Source organism: Artibeus jamaicensis, unplaced genomic scaffold (assembly GCF_021234435.1).
Source record: "Artibeus jamaicensis isolate MK-2021 breed Jamaican fruit bat unplaced genomic scaffold, CSHL_Jam_final contig_452, whole genome shotgun sequence".
NCBI classification, from domain to species: Eukaryota; Metazoa; Chordata; class Mammalia; order Chiroptera; family Phyllostomidae; genus Artibeus; species Artibeus jamaicensis.
The window spans coordinates 19,648,835-19,671,244 of record NW_026521837.1 but is presented as its reverse complement, the minus strand read 5'-3'; the positions used below and the strand labels follow the sequence as shown (position 1 = coordinate 19,671,244).

The window sequence follows — 22,410 nt, the reverse complement described above, 5'->3', positions numbered from 1 at the left end:
AGCAAGGTAGTGGCCACCTACAAACCAGGAGGTGACACCTCATCAGAAACCAACCTTATTGACACCCTGATCTAGGACTTCCAACCTCCAGAACTGTGAGAAAATAAATGTCTATGATTTAAGCCACCACAGTATATGTTGTTATAGCAGTCTAAGACATTTATTATTGTTTTTAGCTATTAAAACACTATTGTAATTTTGAAAGTTTTTCTCAGATGTTTAAGGCATTATTTTAAATAATTTTTAATCATAAAGATGCTGTGAGGTTAGTCTCATAGCATCTCATAGTTTCATAATGCTATGAGACTAATAGTGTCATTAGTCTCATTAGTCTCATAATGCTATGAGATTTGTCTCATTTTACAGATGAGAAAGCTGAGACTTAAAGAAATTAGATAATTATACAGGATTTCACAGATAATTTGCTAGCAAAGTTGTAACTAGATTCCATACCTCTTTATCCACTCACCTATCACAACACCACACTTTACCTATGTGAAGACTATTATAATTATTACTACCTATGACTGTTAAAAATATGACCAACATTATAAACCATATCACTTAGTACAAAATTATCCACTTATTATTAATTAGCTCTGCAATATAGAGAGAATATGAAGAGAAACTTGATAATGTTATTTCAGTAACCTGTATGAGATTGAAGGTATATTTTTTCCAAGATATCATAGCCCCGTGCCATGTAGGGGAATGTCAATCTTTCCATTTCTAATTACCCATTACTATACCATTCAGGTATTTACTTATTCATTTATTCAAAGGAGGACCATCAGGGGCTGTGTGTATTCTTCTAAACTCCAGAGATGCAAGGTAAACAAAACTGAAATATCCAAGGCCCCCATAGAATTTGCATTGAAACAGGGCATAAAGACCCTATGGATGAACAAAATAAGGACCAATTGTGCTAAGAATGCTGAAGGAAATAGTGTACAAAAAGAATAAGTGCAATGAGGATCACCTTTAAACCGAGTGGTATGAAGTACCTGTTGGAGAACATGCCATTCTACTGAGCTTGTTGTGAAAAAAAGATTTTATTTATTTATTTTTAGAGAGAGAAGAGAAACATCAATGTGTGGCTGCCTCTTGCATGCCCCGAATCTGGGACCTGGCCCACAACCCAGGCATGTGCCCAAACTAGGAATTGAACTCATGGTCCTCTGGTTCACAGGCCCATGCTCAATCCACTGAGCTACACCAGCCAGGGCTCTAGCTGAGAGCTTTTATCAGTGAGAACAAGTAAGGAAACAAAGAGCTGGAAAAAATTACCAAGGCAGGAAAGATCACATAAGCAATGCTTGTAACAGAAAAGTGGTTGATGTGTTGAAGGATCAGAAACAAGTGTGCTGGAAGAAAGAGAACCAAATGGAGTGTGTAATGGATGAGGCTGGAGAATAGGGCAGGAGGAGCAAAATACAGCAGAAGTTTTGGGCAACAGAAAAATTTGGTTTTATTCCAGAAAGTCACTCTAACTACTGTTTAGAAGCAAGGTCCAATTAGGTGGTTATTACAATGGTCTAGGAGAAAGATAATGATGTTTTTTAGAGGTTATAACTTAAAGATGACAAGCCATGATAATGACTTAAGACATATTTTGATGACTTGGCCAACAGGATTTGCATAGGTATTGCAGGGGGGCAATGAAAATGAGGAGATGCAGAGAAACATGCATGACTTCTAAGGATGCTATCTTCAGGTATCAGATGGGTGGTGCCACTCTGAGGTGTTTTTTCATGGAAAGAACAGCTTTGGGGTAGGGGGGTGAACAAGGCAAGGAGCTTGTTTTAAACATGACATTGCAAGATATCTTTGAGATATTCACAGTAATTACCTATCTGGGGGACAATGATGGCCTCAAGGGGTTCTTTTGAAGTTTTGCCTTCTCAGCTGCCACTTGGCTAATTCTCTGGAGTAAAACAGCAGCTGTAATAGAATAGCAGGCAGAGCTCAGAGGGGTTTGTGAAGCCCAGAAAGTGCTACAATCCAGGAAAGACACAGTATTTTACTCATCTCATTATTCCTAAAACTGTGAGCATTCCCATCTCTGCCCTCTTCCAAGGACACAAAACTAGCCAATAGTAGAGACTGTACTTGCTTTAAGATGTGCAGTTTTGCAGGACTGAAAAGAACACTTTCAGTTCATCTATAATTGCAAAGATGAACAGAGTCTGGAATTAGAAAAAAATAAAAACAAATCTAAGGGAAATCAGCTGCTAGGAACAAGACAAAGAAGCAGAGAATCTAGAATAAGCTAAAATTTGTGCACTAAACGCAAAAGCCCAGCTAACTTAATTATGGCATGAATATCATGGGACTAAATAAATGATTTTTAAATTTTAAAACTCCATTGTTGAAAAAGATGTCACTGTGGGAAGTGAAGAAATATATCAAAATGCAAATAAATATGTAAAACATCTAAGAATCATGAGGTCTGGAGGAGAGGTCTAGATTAGAGATATAACTTCATCCACTTGAATAACCAAGACTTTATTATAAAAGAAAATATTTTATTTACATTTACTTCCAGAATCAGCCTTTTGTACATATAAGTGAAATACATGGTATTTGTCTTTCTATGTATGGCTAATTTTACTTAGTATAATATCCTCTAGGCCCATCCATATTGTTGCAAACAGTAAGGTTTTTTTTACAGCTAAGTAATATTCTGTTGCATATATGTACTGCCTCTTCTTTATCCAATCATCTATTACACACTTAGGTTGCTTCCATATCTTGCGTATTGTAAATAATACTGTGATGAAAATGGGAGGGATTTAGAGGAACAAGTATGGAGGACACAGGGACAATAACTAGGGGGGGTGGAAATGGGAGGGAGATGGGGTTCATGGGGGAGGGGTTGGCTGGGATGGGAGAAATAGACAAAAAACTGTACTTGAAAAATAACTAAATAAAAATTTTAAAAATAAATAAATAAATAATACTGTGATGAGAATAGAAATGCAGATATATTTTCAAATTAGTGTTTGAATTTCTTCAGAAAAGTATTGGGTTAGCCAAAAAAGTCCTTTTTTTTTCATAAAATAAAAGACATTTTTCATTTTCACCAATAACTACTGATTTGGATATTTTGAGTATATCAGTTATCTCCCGTGAGATAGAACATTGATTGTTCTCAATTAATGTCTCAGTTTGATTACTATCAACTTCAACTGGTCTGCCCGACCATGAGCATCTTCCAGAGAGAAATCTCCAGCATGAAACTTCACAAACCACTTTTGACACATAACATCAGTCACAGCACCTTCTCCATACACTGCATAAACCCTTTTTTGCATTTCCGTTGTGTTTTTACCTTTCTTGAAATAATAAAGCATAATATGCTGAAAATTTTTCTTATTTTCTCCCATCTTCAACATTAAAATGGCTACACAAAAATTCACCAGTTTTGATATGTTTTTTTAATAAATGCATGCTGATATGACAGCTGTCACAAAACAATCTAACCAAATTGTTTCAAATAAAGTTAAAGAAAACAAAGTGCTACTAGAGCCATTTTATGGAAAAAAAGCAAATGAGTTTTCTGACCAACACATACCAAGACATTACATTACTAGACCATATGGTAGTTCCATTTCTAGCTTTTTGAGGACTCTACATACCATTTTCCATAGTGACTACACTAATTTGCAATCCCACCAAAGGTGCAGGAGTGTTCCCTTTTCTCCACATCCTCACCAATACTTGTTTGTTGATTTACTGATGATAGCTATTCAGACAAGTGTGACTTCATATTTTACTGTGGTTTTAATTTGCATTTCTCTGGTGACTAGTAACATTGAGCACCTTATTACTCATCTATAGGCCACTTTGGAGAAATGCCTGTTTAGGTCCTCTGCCCATTTTTAATTAAATTGTTTGATTTTTGGTGATAAGTTATATGAGTTCTTCATAAATACTGAATGAACCACTTATGAAATGTACCATTAATGTGGTTAATGTATACCACATTATTGAAATGTACCATTGGAAAATACCGTCTCTCATTTAGTAGGTTGTGTCTTCATTTTGCCGATAGTCTTTGTTGTGCAAAAACTTTTTTGTTGGATGCCCAAGGAGGTATTATTTTAAAAATAATACTAATAGCAATGTCGAAGAATTTACTGCCCATGTTTTCATCTAGAAGTTTTAAAATTTTGAGTTTTTCATTTGAGTCTTTAATCCATTTTGAGATTGTTTTTGTGTAAGAAGTAGTCTTGTTTCATTGTTTTTACAATGTATTTATCCTGTTTTTTCAACACTATTTATTGAAGAAACTGCCTTTACCCCATTCTGTAGTCTTGGCTCCTTGTCGTAGATTCATTGACCGTATAGGTGTGGGTTTATTTCTAGACTCTGTATCCTGTTCCATTGATCTATGTGTCTGATTTTATGCCAGTGCCCTACTGTTTTATTAATGTAGTTTTTCACTGTAGTTTACTGCCAGGCAGTGTGATACCTCCAACTTTGTTTTTCTTTCTGAAGGTTGCTGTGCCATTTGGGGTCTTTTGTGATTCCGTATAAATTTTTGGATCATTTGTTCTAGTTCTCCGAAAAGTGCCTTTGTTATTTTGATAGGGATTTCATTGATTCTATAGACTTCTTTAGGCACTATGAACATTTTAACAATGTTAATTCTTCCTATCCATAAGCTCAGTATATGCTTCCATTTATTTGTATCTTCCTCAATTTCTTTTTTCAATATGTTATAGTTTTCCAAGTATAGGTCTCTTACCTCCTTGGTTCAATTTATTGCTAGGTATGTTTTTTAATAAAATTGTAAATGGGATTCTCTACTTAATTTCTCTTTCTGACCTTTCATTATTGGCATATAAAAATACAACTGATTTCTAGTATTAATTTAATGTCCTGCTATTTTACTGAATTTACTTATCAGTTCTAATACTTTTGGGTGGACTCTTTAGGGTTATTTATATATAGTATCATGTCATCTACAAATAATAATAGTTTTACTTCTTCCTTTCCAGTTTGAATGCCTTTTATTTTTTTTTCTTGTCTGATTGCTGTGGGTAGGACTTATACTATTATGCTGAATAAAAACAGTAAACATCGTTGCCTTCCTAATCTTAAGAAAAATGCTTTTCCCCGTTGAGTGTAATGGTAACAGTGGTTTTGTCATATATGGCCTTCATCATATTAAGATATATTTCCTCTATTCCCACTCTGCTGATATTTTTTGTAATAAATGGGTGCTGGATTTTGTCAAATGCCTTTTGTGCATCTAATTGTATGATTAAGCATAACCATATAATTTTTCCTTTATTTTGTTTATGTGGTATATCATATTAATTGATTTGTAGATATTACACCAAATTTGCATCCCAAGAATAAATTCTACTTGATTATTTTATATGATATTTTTAATGTATTGCTGAATTTAATTTGCTAATATTTTATTGAGTCTATGTTTCAGGGATATTAGCCTATACTTTTCTTATTTCATAATGTCTTTGTCTAGTTTTGCCATCAGGGTAATGGCTGGCCTTGTAAAGTGAGCTTGAGAATCTTTCCTCCTCTTGAGCTTTTTGGAATAGTTTGAAAGAATAGGTGTTAATTCTTTGAATGTTTAGTAAAATTCACCTGTTAAGCCACCTGGTCTAAAAACTTTGTTTATTGGCAGTATTTTTTAAATTGCTGATTCAATTCTGTTAGTAGTTATCAGTCTGTTCAGATTTTCTGTTCCCTTTTGACTCAGTCTTGGAAGACTGTGTGTTTCTAGAAATGTATTCATTTCTTCCAGATTGTCCAATTTGTTGGCATATAATTGTTTGTAGTATTTTCTTATTATTCCTTGTATTTCTTTGGTGTCAGTTGTTACTTCTCTTTTATGACTGATTTTATGTAGTTAGACTCATCTTTTTATTAACCTTATTTTTCAGACTATAAGACACACTTCCCCCAACTTGGGAGGAAAGAGGGTGCATCTTCTAGTCCTAATGTAGCTTACCTGGCTCGCTGGTAGTGGGGGATGGTGGTGGAGCGGGGTCACAGGAGGCAGGAGCAAGATTAGCACTGTATTTTCCTCCCAAATTTGGGGAGGGAGTGTGGCTTATAGTCCTAAAAATACAGTAATTGGACTCATTTTTTTTGGATGAGTCTGATTAAAGTTTTGTCAATTTTGTCTTTTTAAAGAACTTGCTCTTGGTTTCATTGATCATTTGTATTCTTTCTTTGAACTCTTTATTTTCACTCTTATCTTTTTCATTTCCTTCTTTCTTCTTATTTTGGGCTTTGTTTGTTGTTCTTTTTCTAGTTTCTTTGTGTGTAAGGTTATATTTGAGATTTTTCTTGTTTCCTCAGGTAGGCCTGCATCGCTATGAATTTCCCTCTTACAAATGCTTTTACTGTGTTCCATAGATTTTAGGTTGTTGTGATTTCATTTTTATTTGTCTTAATGTATGTTTTTAATTTCTTCCTTAATCTCTTTGATAACCCATTCTTTGTTTATTAGCATGTTATTTAGCCTCCATGTGTGGGTGTGTTTTTCAGTTTTTTTCTATAGTTGATTTCTAGTCTCATACTATTTCAATCAGAGAAGATGTTTTATATGATTTCAATCTTCTTAAATTTGTTGAAATATGTTTTGTGGCCTAACATGTGGTCTATCATAGAAAATGTTCCATGTGCACTTCAAAAGAATGTATATTTTGTTACTTGGAGGTGAAACGCTATAAAAATATCAATTAAATATATATGATATAATATGTCATTTAAGGCCACCATTTCTGCATCGATTTTCTGTAGGGATGATCAATCTGTTGATGTTAATGTGAAGTTAAACTACCCTACAATTACTAAAATACTGTCAGTCTCTTCCTTTATGTCCAGCAATATTTGCTTCGTATATTTAGGTGCTCCTATGTTTGGTTTGTAAATGTTTTACGAAGGTTACATCCTTTTGAAGGATGTATCTTTTTATTATAAAATAAACTTTGTCTCTTGTTATAGCAAAGTATATTTTGTATAATATAAGTATTGCTACCCCATCTTTTTGGGGGGTTTCTATTTGCATAAAAAATTATTTACTATCCTTTACTTTCAGTCTGTGTTGGTCTTTCAATATGAGTAGGTCTCTTGTAGACAGCATATGTATGGGTCTTACTTTCTTATCCTTTCAGCCACCCTGTCTTTTGGTTGGAGCATTAATTCATTTACATTTAAAGTGATTACTGATAGATATGTAATTATTGCCATTTTATTATTCATATTTATTATCTTTTTGCCCCTTCTTAAAGAAGTCCCTTTAAAATTTTTGTAATACCAGTTTAGTGGTGATGAACTCTTGTAGCTTTTTCTTGTCTGGGATGGCTTATCTTATTTCTACTAGATTTTGTATAGAAAATAGTCATCTTAAATATTTTATATTTATGCTGTTTCAAAAAGTAGTTAAAATATGAACACCAACAAGATAAAAAGCCAACTGCAGGCTCTGGCTGGTTCAACATTTCAGCCCACACTATATTAATAACACTGTGTTTTAAAAAGGATGTGTTATGTCAACACATAGCAAGAGATGAACTCTGTTGGTCTGGCAAATGATGACAGCCTAGCTCCGGCACACTCTCAAGATAGCACATCTCTTCTTGCAACTGCCGTGACAGAGAAGGATTAGATGGTGCTCTGCCAAGCTGTCAATTAGGCTGGCAGTTGAATGCATCTGCTTCCTCAGTTACTCTTTCTTCCCCAGTTAGGTAATTGATGCAAAAACCCTCCTGACTCTCTCTACTCTGTGACTGTCAAAAGATCTTAACTTGTAACTAACATGTAACTATTTAGTTGGGACTAAAACACAGTAATTTTTCAAGCAGACCTGCTTTGTGGCTTCGAGGTATAATGAAATTTGAGATTGTCAAGGATTTATACCTCTTTTCCATTTGTTTGAAAATGTACTCTACATAAATGAAGAATGTGATAGTAGATGACACATAAAATATTTGAACCACTGAGCCTCTATTTTACGGTTTCAGTGCAGATTAATCTGTTCATATTCACACAGCCAGCATTAGATAAGCCACATTCTGACTTCAAGTTTATAGCCCACTCCAACATTCTAACTTCTCCTCTCACTCAACTTCTCATTTAAGGAAAATGACTCACATAAAAGTCAAACAGGCTATTCCTTGGTGGAATAAGATTCTTTTACTACCCTTTGCTTAAGTATCACCTTAGCATGCTAAATGAGAAAGGAAGCAAGGGTTTTTTCTAAGGATCTTGAGAAACAGAATGTATGTAAAATGAACCCTGGCTAATGGATAATTAGAATATCCAGTAATTCTAGCTCTGAACTTGCCTTTGGGATTTTGAGAAATCACTGTATCTTTTTGGTGTTAAGTCTCTCATTCATAAAAATGGAGAAATGTTATGATCAAAGTTTTGTCATGGTTACATAAGTTCATATATATGTTCATAAGGTTTTGTAATGAATATAAACAGCAATAAGCCTTTTACTCAAACCAAAAGTGGACACACAACTGCACTGACTTATTAATCAATGTTGCCTTCAAAAGTTTCCACTGGCTTTGCCTTTCTCCAAGGACGCTGTAACCTGCAGCGTCACGTTGATGACTCTCTGCGTGAGCTCTGAGACCCCCTGGCTGAGCACAGAGTGCAGCACTCTGCGGCCCTGAGCAAGGCAGCTGGCTGTGCAGAAACTAGCCTCGGAAAGATAGTGGAGAAGAGATAAGATAATAGAAGTGTGAAAGGCAGGATTAGAAAATCCTTAAGTAGAACACAGAGTGAGGATTTTTAAAAGATTGCTCTACCTTCCTGAATTTGCTAGAGAAATTTGAAATGCTGAGTCAGGAATGGTCTCCCTACTGTTCAGTTCCAATGTAACAACCCAGACTATCTTCATAGTAAGGGCAGGACATTGTCAAAAATTTTCAAACTCCATTTGCATTGCCACATTACCTTCCTGTAGTCCTTTATGAGTGGTCTTTTACATATTTTATCCATATGTTGTGAATAGTATGCTTTCATTACATTTCTGTGTTAATTATTAAAATGCATACCTTTAAAGACTGCATTTTTTAAAACCATATTTTGATATTCCTTCCATTCTAATATAATGGAAGTCAAAAACCTGACTTAGTCCCACTATTTATATGTGGCAGTTTCTTTCAAAATACTTTTGTTAAAACTGGTCTTGATTATTTGAATACCTAAAATGCTGATAAATAAATCTACTTCTGGTGTTTTTGTAAACCATAAAAGTTGTTATCTGGTTGCTTCTTATTTAATTCTCTTCCCCTAAACTTTTGCCTTAATTGAAGGGACTATTCTTCAGTCTAAGCTCAAGTGACAGAATAGATTGGATTTTTGAGTTTTGTAACAACCGTGAAGCATCTATCACCTCACTCAAGGAAGATTTCTCTGTGTGTGTTATTATTTCTGTTACAAAGGAGTTATAAGGGGAAAAAGTGCTTGTGAAGAAGACCATATGCAACCTAAGAGAGGCTAGACTATGAAAATAGAGATCTCGGTCTATTGCTTACATCCCTGAAGCAGTCCTACAGGCAATCTATACCTCTCCAGAAAGCCCATTTTCACTGGGACTTTGTATAGTATTTTGTCCCCCACCTTGCTGGAATGCTGCCATATACTATATCATTAGTATTTCAAACACTGTATTAGCCTTCTCTGACTGTCATAACACAGTGCCATAGACTGGTGGTTTAAACAACAGAGATGTATTTTCTCACAATATTAGAGGCTAGATGTCTGAGTTTAGGTGTTGTCGGGGTTGATTTCTTCTAAGGCCTCTCTGGTGGATGTTTAGGTGTGAGCAATCCTCTGTCTTCACATGTCTGTCTGTCTCCTGATGATCTATTCTTCTAAGAACACCATTCATACTGGTTTTGGTTCCACCCTAATGTCCCAATTTCAACTTAATTACTACCTTGTTCAAGACCCCATGTCCAAATACAGCCACATGTGGAGGGACTGGGCATTAGGGCTTCAACTTATTAATTTGGGTGTGACATCAGCAAGATGATAAATAAGATGTTTCCCTTCACCTCTTCACTCAGTAACAGTTTGGCGTCATCCACAGACAGAAGTGCCTTTGTGGGAGCTAAGGGATCTGGGTAGGAGACTGTGGAACCATGGTGCAGGCCAAGAATGAGGAGACTCATTCTGAGAAGACAGGCCCACACCAGGAGGCTGACTCTGCAAAGGTCATCCTGGTTATAGACTGAGAAACAGGTCCACACAGTGGAACTGAGGACTTGACTACAGCCCCCTTTGGTTTTGATTCTGTCACCTGAACCACGTCAGGGGATGTGGGAGGAGTCTGCTTTACTGGGAGTCAGGTAATAAATATACAGACCTCAGCCCAGCTGCAGACCCTGGAGTGGTATGTGAATGAGTCCCAGCCCCTCTAGGCCATGGCCCAGGAGCCCCTGGAAAACACTGGTTTAGCTAATCATCCACATATCAGAGAGCCTGTGTGGAATTCTGGGAGTTCATCAAAGAAGCCCCAGAACACCACTGGAGCAAAAACATTGAAACTGAATACACTGAAGGCAGTAAAGGAAGAGCTTGGCTTTACCTAGGCAACCTCTCCCCCAGGACAATACAACTCAGTGCCAAGACTTTCCCAGGGGGCCAGTAAAAGCAAGGGAGCAGGTGCCTGCCTGGCTTTCCCAGCTGCATGGGGCACCACCAGAGTGCCAGTTCTCCCCTTCTCCAGCCAGAGCACTGGGACCTGGGCTGCACGGTTAAGGGCTGGTGAACAACTGGGAGAACACCAGGCAGGGCTCTGAACAACACATATCAAAGGAACTCAACTCCTACTAACCTGTCATGGACTCCTTCTGGAAGCCAACCAACAAGCCAGTGGGGACCTCGTCTGCAGACCCTCCAACAGTCCAGTTACAAGATGAATACATTCTGGAGATCTAATGTATAGCATGATGGCTATAGTTAACAATATTTATTATATCCTTGAAAGTCACCAAGGGGGTAGTCACCATATAAATATGTATTGTGTTAACCAAAAAGTAGTTTGTTTGTTTTCCATAAAATGGCTCTGGCAGCACTTAGTTATCTTTAACTTCATTTGAAACTATTTTGTTAGATTGCATTGTGACAGCAGTCATATCAGTGTGCACTTAAAAATATCAAACTTGGTGAATTTTTGCGTAGCTATTTTAATGAAGAAGATGCAATAAATACACATTTTCTGCATATTATACTTTATTAGTTCAAGAAAATTAAAAATGCAACTGAAATGCAAAAAAAAAACCCCAATTGTGTAGTGTATGGAGAAGGTGCTATGACTGATCAAACATGTACAAAGTTGTTTGCCAAGTTTTGTGATGGAGATTTCTCACTGCACAATGCTCTGTGGTCAAATAGACCACTCAAATTGAGATGTTAACTGAGAACAATCAACATTGTACCACACAGGAGATAGCTGACATACTCAAAATATCCAAATCAATAAAATTATTGGTGAAAATGAAAAATGTGCCTTTTATTTTACAGAAAAAAACTAAAACTTTTTGACTAACCCAGTAATTAGGTGAGCTGATTGAAGTGCCTGTTAAGTAACCCTACTGTGATAATCACTTCACAAAATGTACAATATCATCATATTGTACACTTTAAGTTTATATAATGTTACATGCCAATTATATCCCAATAAAGCAAGAAAACAAATAAATAAATAAGCCTTGCAAACTTTTAAAAAAAGAATTTTGAGGGGACACAGTTCTGTTCAGAATAAGCCATAAGCCTCACTAAGTTTTTATCTCTAACCATAATCCTCGTTTTTATTCTCTTTGCCCTAATGTACTTCTTTTCTATTTCATCTTGTCTCGCTTTCAGTGGCTGTATTCCTTTATTTGGCGTCAGAGTATTGTAAATCTAAAATTCTACAATGCTCTGAAAACAGAAGTCTGCAATGAAACAATGAAATTACTTAAAAACAGCACATGGTTAATGTAGAGCCCAAACAATACCACATGCACACCTGCACACACAGAAACCCTCGTCATCTGGCTTGATGTAGTAACTTACAGCTATTGCTCTGTGCTGATGTTAATTAGATGCACGTCCTGGACTTGGCAACAAATTTCTTGGGTGACACTAACACAGTGTGCCTTTATGCTCCCCAATTCTGAAGTTACTGGCAAAATGCAATTCATCTGCTGGAACATTGTGCACTTTTTTTTATAAGTGTTACTACTTAGTTCTTATTTTCTCACTGGAAATGAAACTTTTAAGCAGTCTGAAATGAAGGAGCAAAATCCCAACCAACATAGCCCAGGAAGTAAGTGGCACTTTAGATTTTGATGCTTTTCATTAAAGTTTTTTTAATATCTTATTCTTAAAAATATTTTAATTTGCTAGTATGCAGTTAAAATAAGCAGGCCTATTATTTTGACTTAAAAAATATAACAGTCCATGAGAATATTTTGGCTGACAAAGAACATAGCAAAATGATAGGGCATATATGGTCAGTGGGATGCTTCTTCCAAACCTGCACTCTGAGGATGTTCTAATCAATGCCAGAAGTTTCTTGTCAGACACGGTTGACTATTTTCAATTCTGACATTTAAAAAGAATAAATTCTGCCCTAAAGACTATGATTCCTAGATATTTTCTGTTTTGACAATATTTCATTTTGTTTCCTAGACTGATTTTTCTTCTTTTAGAACACAAAACTCTGGATCATCAATTCTGCACTAATTTAGTGTGGCAGATAAGAACAGCTGCAGGCATTCCAGGCTAACCTGGACAGAATACAAAGATTAAAGGGTGCATTTTTCCTTTGGATACATGAACAAATGGTGCCTGAAGCTTCTTCTCACTAACTGATAACATGAACTTTAATCCTGCCTATTTGATTAAAGTGGATCCTTAACTATGAAAAGCAAGCTATATTACTGTGAGTGCTACATCACTTGTCCCACCTCCCTTATTGCTCCTTCTGTTACCGAACAAGAGGAGGTGGGAGGGAGGGGCAATACAATATTTGGCCCACCTAGGGATGCCCAAAACTGCTGTACAACAGGGGCCCCTCCCAAAACCCAAAATACTAAAATCTACTGGGCCCTTCTGTCCGCCGCCAATTGGAAACACATCTCTTAATGCCAGAGATTTGTGAAAAGGAAACAAAATGTTTATTTAATGCTATTCAGGCCTAATGCCACCACTAAAATATCAAAGTCCTTTAGGTTGTACACCTACACCCACACAGCGCTCCCTTCTCCCTCTGTCCCAACTCCGGGTACCGTAAATCAGGAAAAGAGCACACGTCTGTGTTGCAGGCCGCTGGCACCGTCAGCTGTGTCACCGTGCAGGATCTCGAGTTAATCCAAAGTACTGTGGTACCCTCTCATAGTCCACTGGCAAGAGTCCTTTGTACCCAGTTCCAGTCAAAGTCTCTGTTGCTTTTCAGGCCCCGCGGCCAAAGGGGGCACCCCAAAGCCGCGTGGGCCTCTTCTACCAAAGCTGCAGGAGTCCGCACTCCACCAAAAGCATGTGGCTGTCTTCTTCACCTGGCTGCAGGGATCTCCATTCTGGCAAAGCTGTGTGGTTTTTCCCTTTCACCTGGGAAAGAGGGGGTCCACACTCCGCCAAAACCACGTGGCTCCCTCTTTCACCCCACCAACAGGGGGTCCTCACTCTGCTGAAACCGCGTGGCTCTCTCTCTCCATCTGGCCAAGCGGGGACCCTTCATGTACTGGAGCCAGTCTTTTCCAAGCTCTCACACAGGCCTTCTCACTCAGGAGCGCAGCCCCTAGTTACATTCTGAGTCCAAGCCCTTCTCTCTCCGGAGAGCAGCCCTTAGTTCCTATCTTGAGTCCCTGCCACTCAGGAGGGCAGCTCCTAGTTCCATCTTGAGACCTCCCAGTTCCATCTTGAGTCCCTGCTACTCCTTCTCTCTCAGGAGTCCAGACTTTAGTTACATCCTCCTGAGTCCCAGTCCACTCACTCAGGAGAGCAGCTCTTCAGTTACATCCTCCTGAGTCCAAGCCCTTCTCCCTCAGGAGAGCAGCTCATAGATCCCATCTTGAGTCCCAGCTACTACCTTCTCCCATCTGCCTGGCTCCAAACTTGGCCACTGCTATTTAACATATCTATGAAACCAGTTAAAGGTTATAGATATGTTAAATAACCATTCCTCCGGAGGTTAGCTCCAAAACTGTTGCTATGCAAAACAGCTCTCAATGGCCTGGCTCCATTCTTTCTTCCCCCCTGGGGGGGGGGGGGGGTGAGGACATCTTATATGTCTCTCCAATATTCCTATACACTTTGAATTCTGGACACTTTTCTAAATCTTTTTGGGGGGCCCCCCTGTCTGCACCCTGTATCACTTCTAGTAAGTTCTTGTGCCAAATGCAATGGATGGCTGCAATGTCCATGTTACCATGGAAAATAAAGTCCATTGCCTCCAAACCTGGATAGGTCATTCAGTTTCATGAATACCCAATCAATCTTTACAAAACATTTGGAACACTTGTTATTTAAAAGTCAAGCAGCAACAGAGAGGAAGGAATGAGGAGTTGTTATTTCATGGGTAAAAAGTTATGGAGATGGATGGTAGTAGTGACGGTCACACAATACAAATTATTTAATATCACTGACCAGTATGCTTAAAATGATTAAAATGATAAATTTTATATTATATATATATATTTTCTGTTTTGAGTGAACTTTTAAAATATATTTTATTGATTATGCCATTACAGTTGTTCTATTCCCCCCTTCATTCCCCTCCACCCTGCACACCCCCTCCCCCACCATTCCCCCCTTTAGCTTATGACCACGTGTCTCAAGTTCTTTAGATTCTATATTTCCCATACTAAGCTTGCCCTCCCACTATCTATTTTCTGCCTACCATTTATGCTACTTATTTTCTGTACCTTCTCCTTCTCCCACTCCCCTGTTGCTAACCTTCCATGTGATCTTTATTTCTGTTTCTGCTCCTGATCTAGCTGTCCTCTTAGGTGTGGTTGTTACTAACTGTGAGTTTGCTGTCCTTTCACTGTTCATCTTTTTTATCTTCTTTTTTTTAGGCAAGTCCCTTTAACATTTTATATAATAAGGGCTTTTATATAATAAGGGCTAAAAAATTGGAAAAATGTTGGTCTGTTTTATTATATATCTTTGATAAAATAATTTGCATCTAATTAGATTTTTAAAAAGTCCCAAAAGTTTACTTTATTTTACTATATCTGAGACTATGAAAGGCACCGAAAGTATACCAGATATGAACTCTAAAAAGAGAAATCTGAAGTTACAAAAAAGGATTTTTGCAGGTAATTCACCAACCTGGCAACACCACTCTTTATCATTTCCTCTGTTTGCTCAAAATGAAAGCACAACCTTCTGAAGTCCCTGATTAGCCCCCAGAAAAGTAAGGTTTTATATCTACCACTTACTCAGCATCTTAATTAAACCATTAGCTACTATCTCAGTGCCAAGAGAAATTAGCTTTATCTTCTCTGTCTCCTCTCATTCAAAGGTTTCTATGTGAATTTTTTGAAAATTCTTCTTTCCAAGAAAAGCCTAGTAAGCGAATAATAAATGCCGGAGTCTGGGATTTGTCGATTAAACTTTTTTCTAAAATATGCCTTTTTTCATTTGGCTTATAAGGATTTTTTATTTAAGTATAGTTGGTATTCAATATTATATTAGTTATATTAATTTCAGGTATACAACATAGTGATTCAACATTTTTATATCTTACAATGTGACCACTAATTCCAGTAATGATCTGTCACTGTCAACCAATTTTTATATTGTTACAATAACATGTGTCAAGACATAGTGACAGATTTGAATCATGTCTGTCACAGTCTCTTGTCTTGCCTAAACATCTCAGGAGTTTCAGGAAGTCTACCAACTTTCCTGCTTAGTAATTTTTATAGCCCTGTGCTGGTGCCATTGTCCAGCCGTGACCCGCACGGGGGAACTGCTCATAGCGTTTGCTCATTTCCTATTGCTCAAGGTTGTTTCAATGTGCTCTTTTCAGTAACATGTTATGAGGGACAGGATTACAACTTCAATGTATGATTTCAGCACTTCACAAAGCAAGCTAATTTCATTCCCCAAGAGTTTACCTGCAAACGTGGGGTCCTGAGTTTGATATCTAAAAACACTCCACAAGATTTTATGAGCAGAGGCCTAAAGTTTAAATATATTTTATAGAAATAAGTAAATAAAATATAGCAACTGTTTCACTATAAAACATCATTTTGCTCAGGGTATTTTAGATTTTTTTAAAGAAAGTATTCTAATAAGTTAATAAATGTTTTGCAACAAGGTCCTTAAGACCATATATGTGTGAGCAGTAAGCTATCTGATACCTCCATAAGGAAATTCTGCACATGCACTTTAATTTCTCCATGTTCTGGACTTCCACATCGATCGTTGGAAGTTACTTTAAAAGAGTTCAATAGCCTTTGTAGCTCTTCAGCTATTGTTCAAAAATGAGTTCATATATAGGGAGTTTGTGGTCATTTGTATAAAAACATTCAAATAACCTTTCATATTCATTTGCTGATACCGTATTTAAGATAGTAGCCTGCACCATTCCCATTGTCATAGATATATTTTTTCTTGTCCTTAACAAGGGCAATTTCAGAATAAAATTTAAAGCTTATGCTTTCATGAGCCTAAAATAATATACCAGTTATATTGTTCGTGCACGCATACTCTTTTTTTATTGTTGTTCAAGTCCTCATACTCTTTAACTGAATTTGTTTGTCTAAGAAAAGGAAAATAGCAATAAACCTCAGACTCATTTTATATATGCATCCCTATTTTAAATTTGGAGGACAAATGAGGCCAGTAATTAATATGATGGAGTAAAATCTTGGACATCACTTAACCGGCTATATGTCTTTTCCTATCTTTCTTTTTGTATTCCCTTTATATACTTAAAGAAATTTTGAGCACCCTTATGCATGAAGTCCAGTCTATAGGCCTAAAATACATCAGTAAAAATAAACAGCAGAAAATTCTTGTCCTTTTATACTCTCACATAGGGGGCACAAGGCAAAGGGTAAACCTAACAAATAAAGAAAAGATCAAGCTAAGCATTTGGGGGAGTGCTGGAAGGACAGATTGCAATCTCAAATGCCTTGGTCATAATGGGATTCACACGGAAACTGAAAACTGTGCAAAGGCTTGAAGAAGATGAGCATGTTGGCCAGTGGGCATACTGGGGTAAGAGTGTTCTAGAGGGAGGAGCCAGGGGAAATAGTTGTGTACAGGAATTTGCCTACTGTGTTCAAGGAATAGAATAGCGTTCACGTATTAAGAAGGGAAATGTCAATAAAAATTATTTCACTGCCTATTATCTGCTGAGCCTACAGTTAATATGTATTGAGTCATTCTTGATTATAATAAACTAGTAGGTTCTCCTAAATATTATTTTCAATTTTATTTACATGTTTACATTTAGCACACTTTAGTGCATTTTAGTCTTTTTCCTTTTTTCTTTTTTATTGTATTATTTTCATTGCCATTTAGCCTTCTTCAGTCCTGCTCCCCTCTTCAATCACTACACTGTTGTCTGTGTCCATGAGTCCTTTTAACTTTTTGCTTGATCCCTCAACCCACTAAACTCCACCTCACAGCTGTCATCCTGCTCTCTAACTATTAGTGGGTCTCCATTTTGCTGGTTAAGTTTAGTTTGTTCATTAGATTCTACATAGGACTGAAATCATTTGGTATTTGTGTTTCTCTGACTGGCTTATTTCACTTAGCGTAATCTTTTCCAGGTCCATCCATACTATAGCAAAGGGTAAAATCTTATTCTTTTATACCGCCCAGTAGTACTCTATTGTGTAAATGTCCCGTGGTTGTTTTATCCACTCATCTACTGATGGACACTTGGGCTGCTTCCATATCTTAGTGATTGTAAATAACAATGCAATGAACATAGGGGTGCTTATGCTCCTTCAAATTAGTGTTTTGGGTATCTTTGGATAAATTCCCAGAAGTTGGATCATTGGGTCAAAGGCAGATCTATTTTTAATTTTTGAGTTATCTCCATAGTTATTTCCAGAGTGGATACACAAGTCTGCGTTCCCACCAATAGTGCAAAAGGGTTCCCCTTTTCTCCACATCTTCACCAACACTTGTTGTTTGTTGATTTATCAATGATAGCCATTCTGACAGGTGTGAGGTGATACCTCACTGTGGTTTTACTTTACATTTCTATGATTAGTGACATTGAGCATCTTTTCATATGTCTATTGGCCATCTGTATGTCCTCTTTGGAGAAGTATTTATTCAGGTCCTTTGCCCATTTTTAATTGGATTGTTTGTTTTTTTGGTGTTGAGTTTTATAAGTTCTTCATAAATTTTGGATATTAAATTTTTATATGTATTGAGAAATATGTTCTCCCATTCCGTGGGTTGTCTTTGTATTTTGGTGATGTTTTCCTTTGCCATAAAAAGACTTTTTCATTTGATATTTTGTCTCCCTTGCCTTAGGAAATATATAAGTAAAAATATTACTACAAGCAAACCTTCAAGATTTTAGTGCCTAAGTTTTTTTTCTAGGATTTTTATGATTTCAGGTCTAATATTTAAGTCTTTAATCCATTATTAATTAATTCTGGTTTGTGGTGTAAGAAGATGCTCTAGTTTCATTTTTTATTATATTGTAAACTCATTCGAGATAAAGAATTGGTCCTATATTCACTGTTGTTCTCTGTATTGTTTTCTAGATATTTAGAGCCTGAGGCTTAAAGTGTCTAACTTCGTTTCATGAATCAAATCTTTGTTTCAGTGGTCAGAACTTTTGATCTTTGCCTCAGTTTCCTAAAGTGCAATTAAAAACTAATTAATGTGAAATACGTGAAGCATTGTATAAATGTAAATGGTAGCAAAATATGCCTCTTACTTGCATGACACAAACATATGAACAGGAAATAAGAGAGTTCAAATGCAGGATCTGAACACAGTTCTTTAGAAAAAATGCAATTCAAAGAGTCCGGAGAAAATCAAAAGCCTTTACATGGTTCACCCAATGAAGACATTCTGACAGCTAGTGATGGGAGTTTTCAGCTCTAGTGGCCAGTTTCCATCAGCTCAGCACCGGTCACCTGGATAGCACAGTTATGAGGCCCTTGGGAGAGTTTCACCTTCTACATCGTGCCATTTCATGCTCTTCTATTTCTAGAATCATGTCTCTTATGACCCTTAACCTTGTCAACTTTCATTTGACTCTCCAGCCTGCAGTCCAGTGACAAGCCCAGTCCATAAATAATGTGTTTTCATAGTTCTAAGGTGCTGCACGGACCTTTTACGTCAAGACTCTCTGGTTTGTGCTTTGAGCTGACCGTAAGTAAAGCTCAAAATTATTTTGTTTGAGATTTTCTAAACATTTTAACAATTTGAATCTGCCCCAAGAAATGTGAGCAATTTTAGTAGACAAACATATTAAAATAAATTGGTTGCAGTTTAATGCAGCGCCACCCACTCAGTCGGGCTAAGTGAAGACGTTACGGTGACAAGTACATTTTCTTGAGACTTACTACCATAGGCATCTGGCCCTTCATTACCCCCCATTTTTAAAAGTATATTGACTATTCCTCAGGCACACTATGTATTTAACTCTACTGCCAGGCAAATATGATTTGCAGCTATTGCAATAATATATTTAAGACTTTTTCTTCCTTTCTCCTAGGTTGTAAAAATGATGATAATTGTTGTGGTAACATTCGCCATCTGCTGGCTGCCCTATCACATCTACTTCATCCTCACTGCCATCTATCAACAGCTAAACAGGTGGAAGTACATCCAGCAGGTCTACCTGGCCAGCTTTTGGCTGGCAATGAGCTCTACCATGTACAACCCCATCATCTACTGCTGTCTGAATAAGAGGTAAAAAAAATTACCAAATCCAAATTTCTTGTCACTCCTGGCTTCACTGGAAGCATATAATGTTGCCCCAGCTTCTTGGTACAGATTTGAACTGCAAAAGGAAGGGAAAATTGAGAAATTCACTACACAGAGCTGTGTAGTTTTCTAGACTCTCCCCTACTTTATAAAAGATCCCACTTTAACAATTACATCCTCAAAACAATGTTCTTAGAGGTTCTAACTGGGCAGTTTTTTATGGGCCCTATTCTCCTTCCAAACCTTTCATAATTTTATTTGCCAAAGAGAAAGGAATGCCCTCAGGACTGCAGGAGGTGAGTTGACAATGTGCGCAGGTCCTCAGAGAAATAAAGATACTTCACAGAAATGCACAGGTGATGGCATATGTGAATGAGCTCTACTGAAAAGGATGATTTGTAAATAATCTAAACAGTTGTTGCTGTAAGTGTGATGGAAGTAACAATAAAGGCGAGGGGAATTCCTATCTGCCTTCCTGCATAATGAGATCAGTGAACAAAAGAGTATGCAGCCCTGTGGAAATGGGGTGTGAAGAAGATGAGGTGGTCAGGGAAAATCTACTTTTAAAGTGAAGTTTTTTTTTTTTTTAAAAATAGGAATATTTAGAGTTAAATTTGAGATGGGGAAAAAAGGTCAAATGTGGTTTCCCGTAAAAACCACCTGAGTTGTAAGGTCAGCACAGGGATGGGTAGGGTTGATTTCACGGGGTTGCTAGTTTCCTGAATGTGTTTCGAGCTACTCTGAGCACAAGTAGAAACTTCATGTAACTGCGTGAGCTTTCTTTCCAGTTGGGCCTCTAACTGCACTGTGCCTTAAACTTATTAAGTACCTAATTCTTACTTTTTTTTAATGTTTATTTTATTTATTTATTTTTTAAAGATTTTATTTATTTATCTTTAGAAGGGAAGGGAAGGAGAGAGGGAGAGAAACATCAATGTATGGTTGCCTTTTGTGTGTCCCCTGCTGGGAACTGGCCTGCAGGGAACGGCCTGCAACCCAGGCATGTGCCCTGACTGGGAATGGAACCGCGATTGTCTGGTTCGCAGGCCCGCGCTCAATCCACTGAGCTACATCAGCCAGGGCATACTTTTTTAATTATTAATTGCATAATCCATATATCAGTTCAAGCCACCTCCACAAGCAGTATTTTTGTTTTTAATCAACTTCATTTAATGGACTACAAAACCAAGGATTTTCTACTTTCTTATATGATTAAATAAAAATCATCAAGATTAGGGAGCATTTGTGATCTTGCTTCCTGACATATATCATCAGTTTGGCTCAAATAAATGCTTATAAAATTTTTTTAAAACATTAGGTTTAGCAATTAATTTTAATATTAAGTAAAATTTTAATTTATAAATTTGTAATTATGCCTGGAAAAAAACTGTTTTGAGATGTGTAATTTTTAAGTGCCTTACCTGGAAAGACTAATTCAATTATGCTTATGCAAATGTATAAAATTATTGAACAAATGTACACTGTTCCTTTGTCATATTGACTACCTGATACTATGTTTTTACTCTTTGATGACCTTTTCACTGATGGGAAATTAAGATTGAAAGCAAACAAGGAAACTTTAAAGACTAGTACAAATACTATGGCATCAATTCTAAGCTTTTGACTAGAAAGTCCGGTTCAGAAACTAAGTTGGGTGAAAATCCTTAAGTAGGGCTTTCTGTGGCGGTTGAAAGAAATTTCCTCTTGAAAACACAACTCTTTCTTCCTGTGGCCTACTTCTCAGATTTCGAGCTGGCTTCAAGAGAGCGTTTCGCTGGTGTCCTTTCATCAAACTTTCTAGCTATGATGAGCTGGAGCTCAAGACCACCCGGTTTCACCCAACGCGGCAAAGCAGCCTATACACTGTGACCAGAATGGAGTCCGTGACAGTGGTGTTCGACCCCAGTGACTCCGACCATGCCCAACCCGGTGGGAAAAAGAGAGCGAAGTCAAGAGACCCAAGCTTCCACAGCTGCTCCCCCCGGAATTCCAAGTCTGCCTCCACCACTTCAAGTTTCATCAGCTCACCCTATACCTCCATGGACGAGTATTCCTGAGTCCGTTTCCCGAAGTGGGAGTGCAGTGTGAGGCCTCTGTGGAGCCAGCCTGGGCCTCTGTTCTCCTCACCACGCATCTGTCCTGTCCTGCACACTCTCCAGAAAAAGGATGGCAATTTTTTAGGCAACTACGCTGCACTGGATAAAGGTAGCATAGAAACATGATAAAGACACTTAGGGTATCTGCCTCCCTCAAAACTAAAATGCGCTTTAAATGTATTCCTTGAAAATTCTAAATTATCATATGTAACAAACTTAAAAATATATCTGAAAAATACTTATAAAGTGTTTTGTTTTCTCTTTTAAAAATTGCAATATATATTGGTAAAACTAAAGTAACATATGATTTTTCAAAATATTAAAGAAGCTTTAAAATACAGTGTTGTGAATAAAAACAAAATCTATAAAAAAATGAAACAATTTCATCTGCAGCTATAAACAAAAAAACTAA

General features: G+C 37.1%; 1 protein-coding gene across 1 annotated transcript in view; it reads left to right on the top strand.

Moving 5' to 3' along the window:
• TACR3 (tachykinin receptor 3) overlaps positions 1–21,994 on the top strand; it is a 69,375-nt gene extending 47,381 nt beyond the window's left edge. The window contains exons 4-5 of the mRNA XM_053666432.1: positions 19,691–19,887; positions 21,647–21,994. Coding sequence (XP_053522407.1) covers positions 19,691–19,887; positions 21,647–21,959 — 510 coding nt within the window. The 3' untranslated portion in view covers positions 21,960–21,994. The remainder of the gene's footprint in view (positions 1–19,690; positions 19,888–21,646) is intronic.
• The last annotated feature ends 416 nt before the right edge of the window (positions 21,995–22,410 follow it).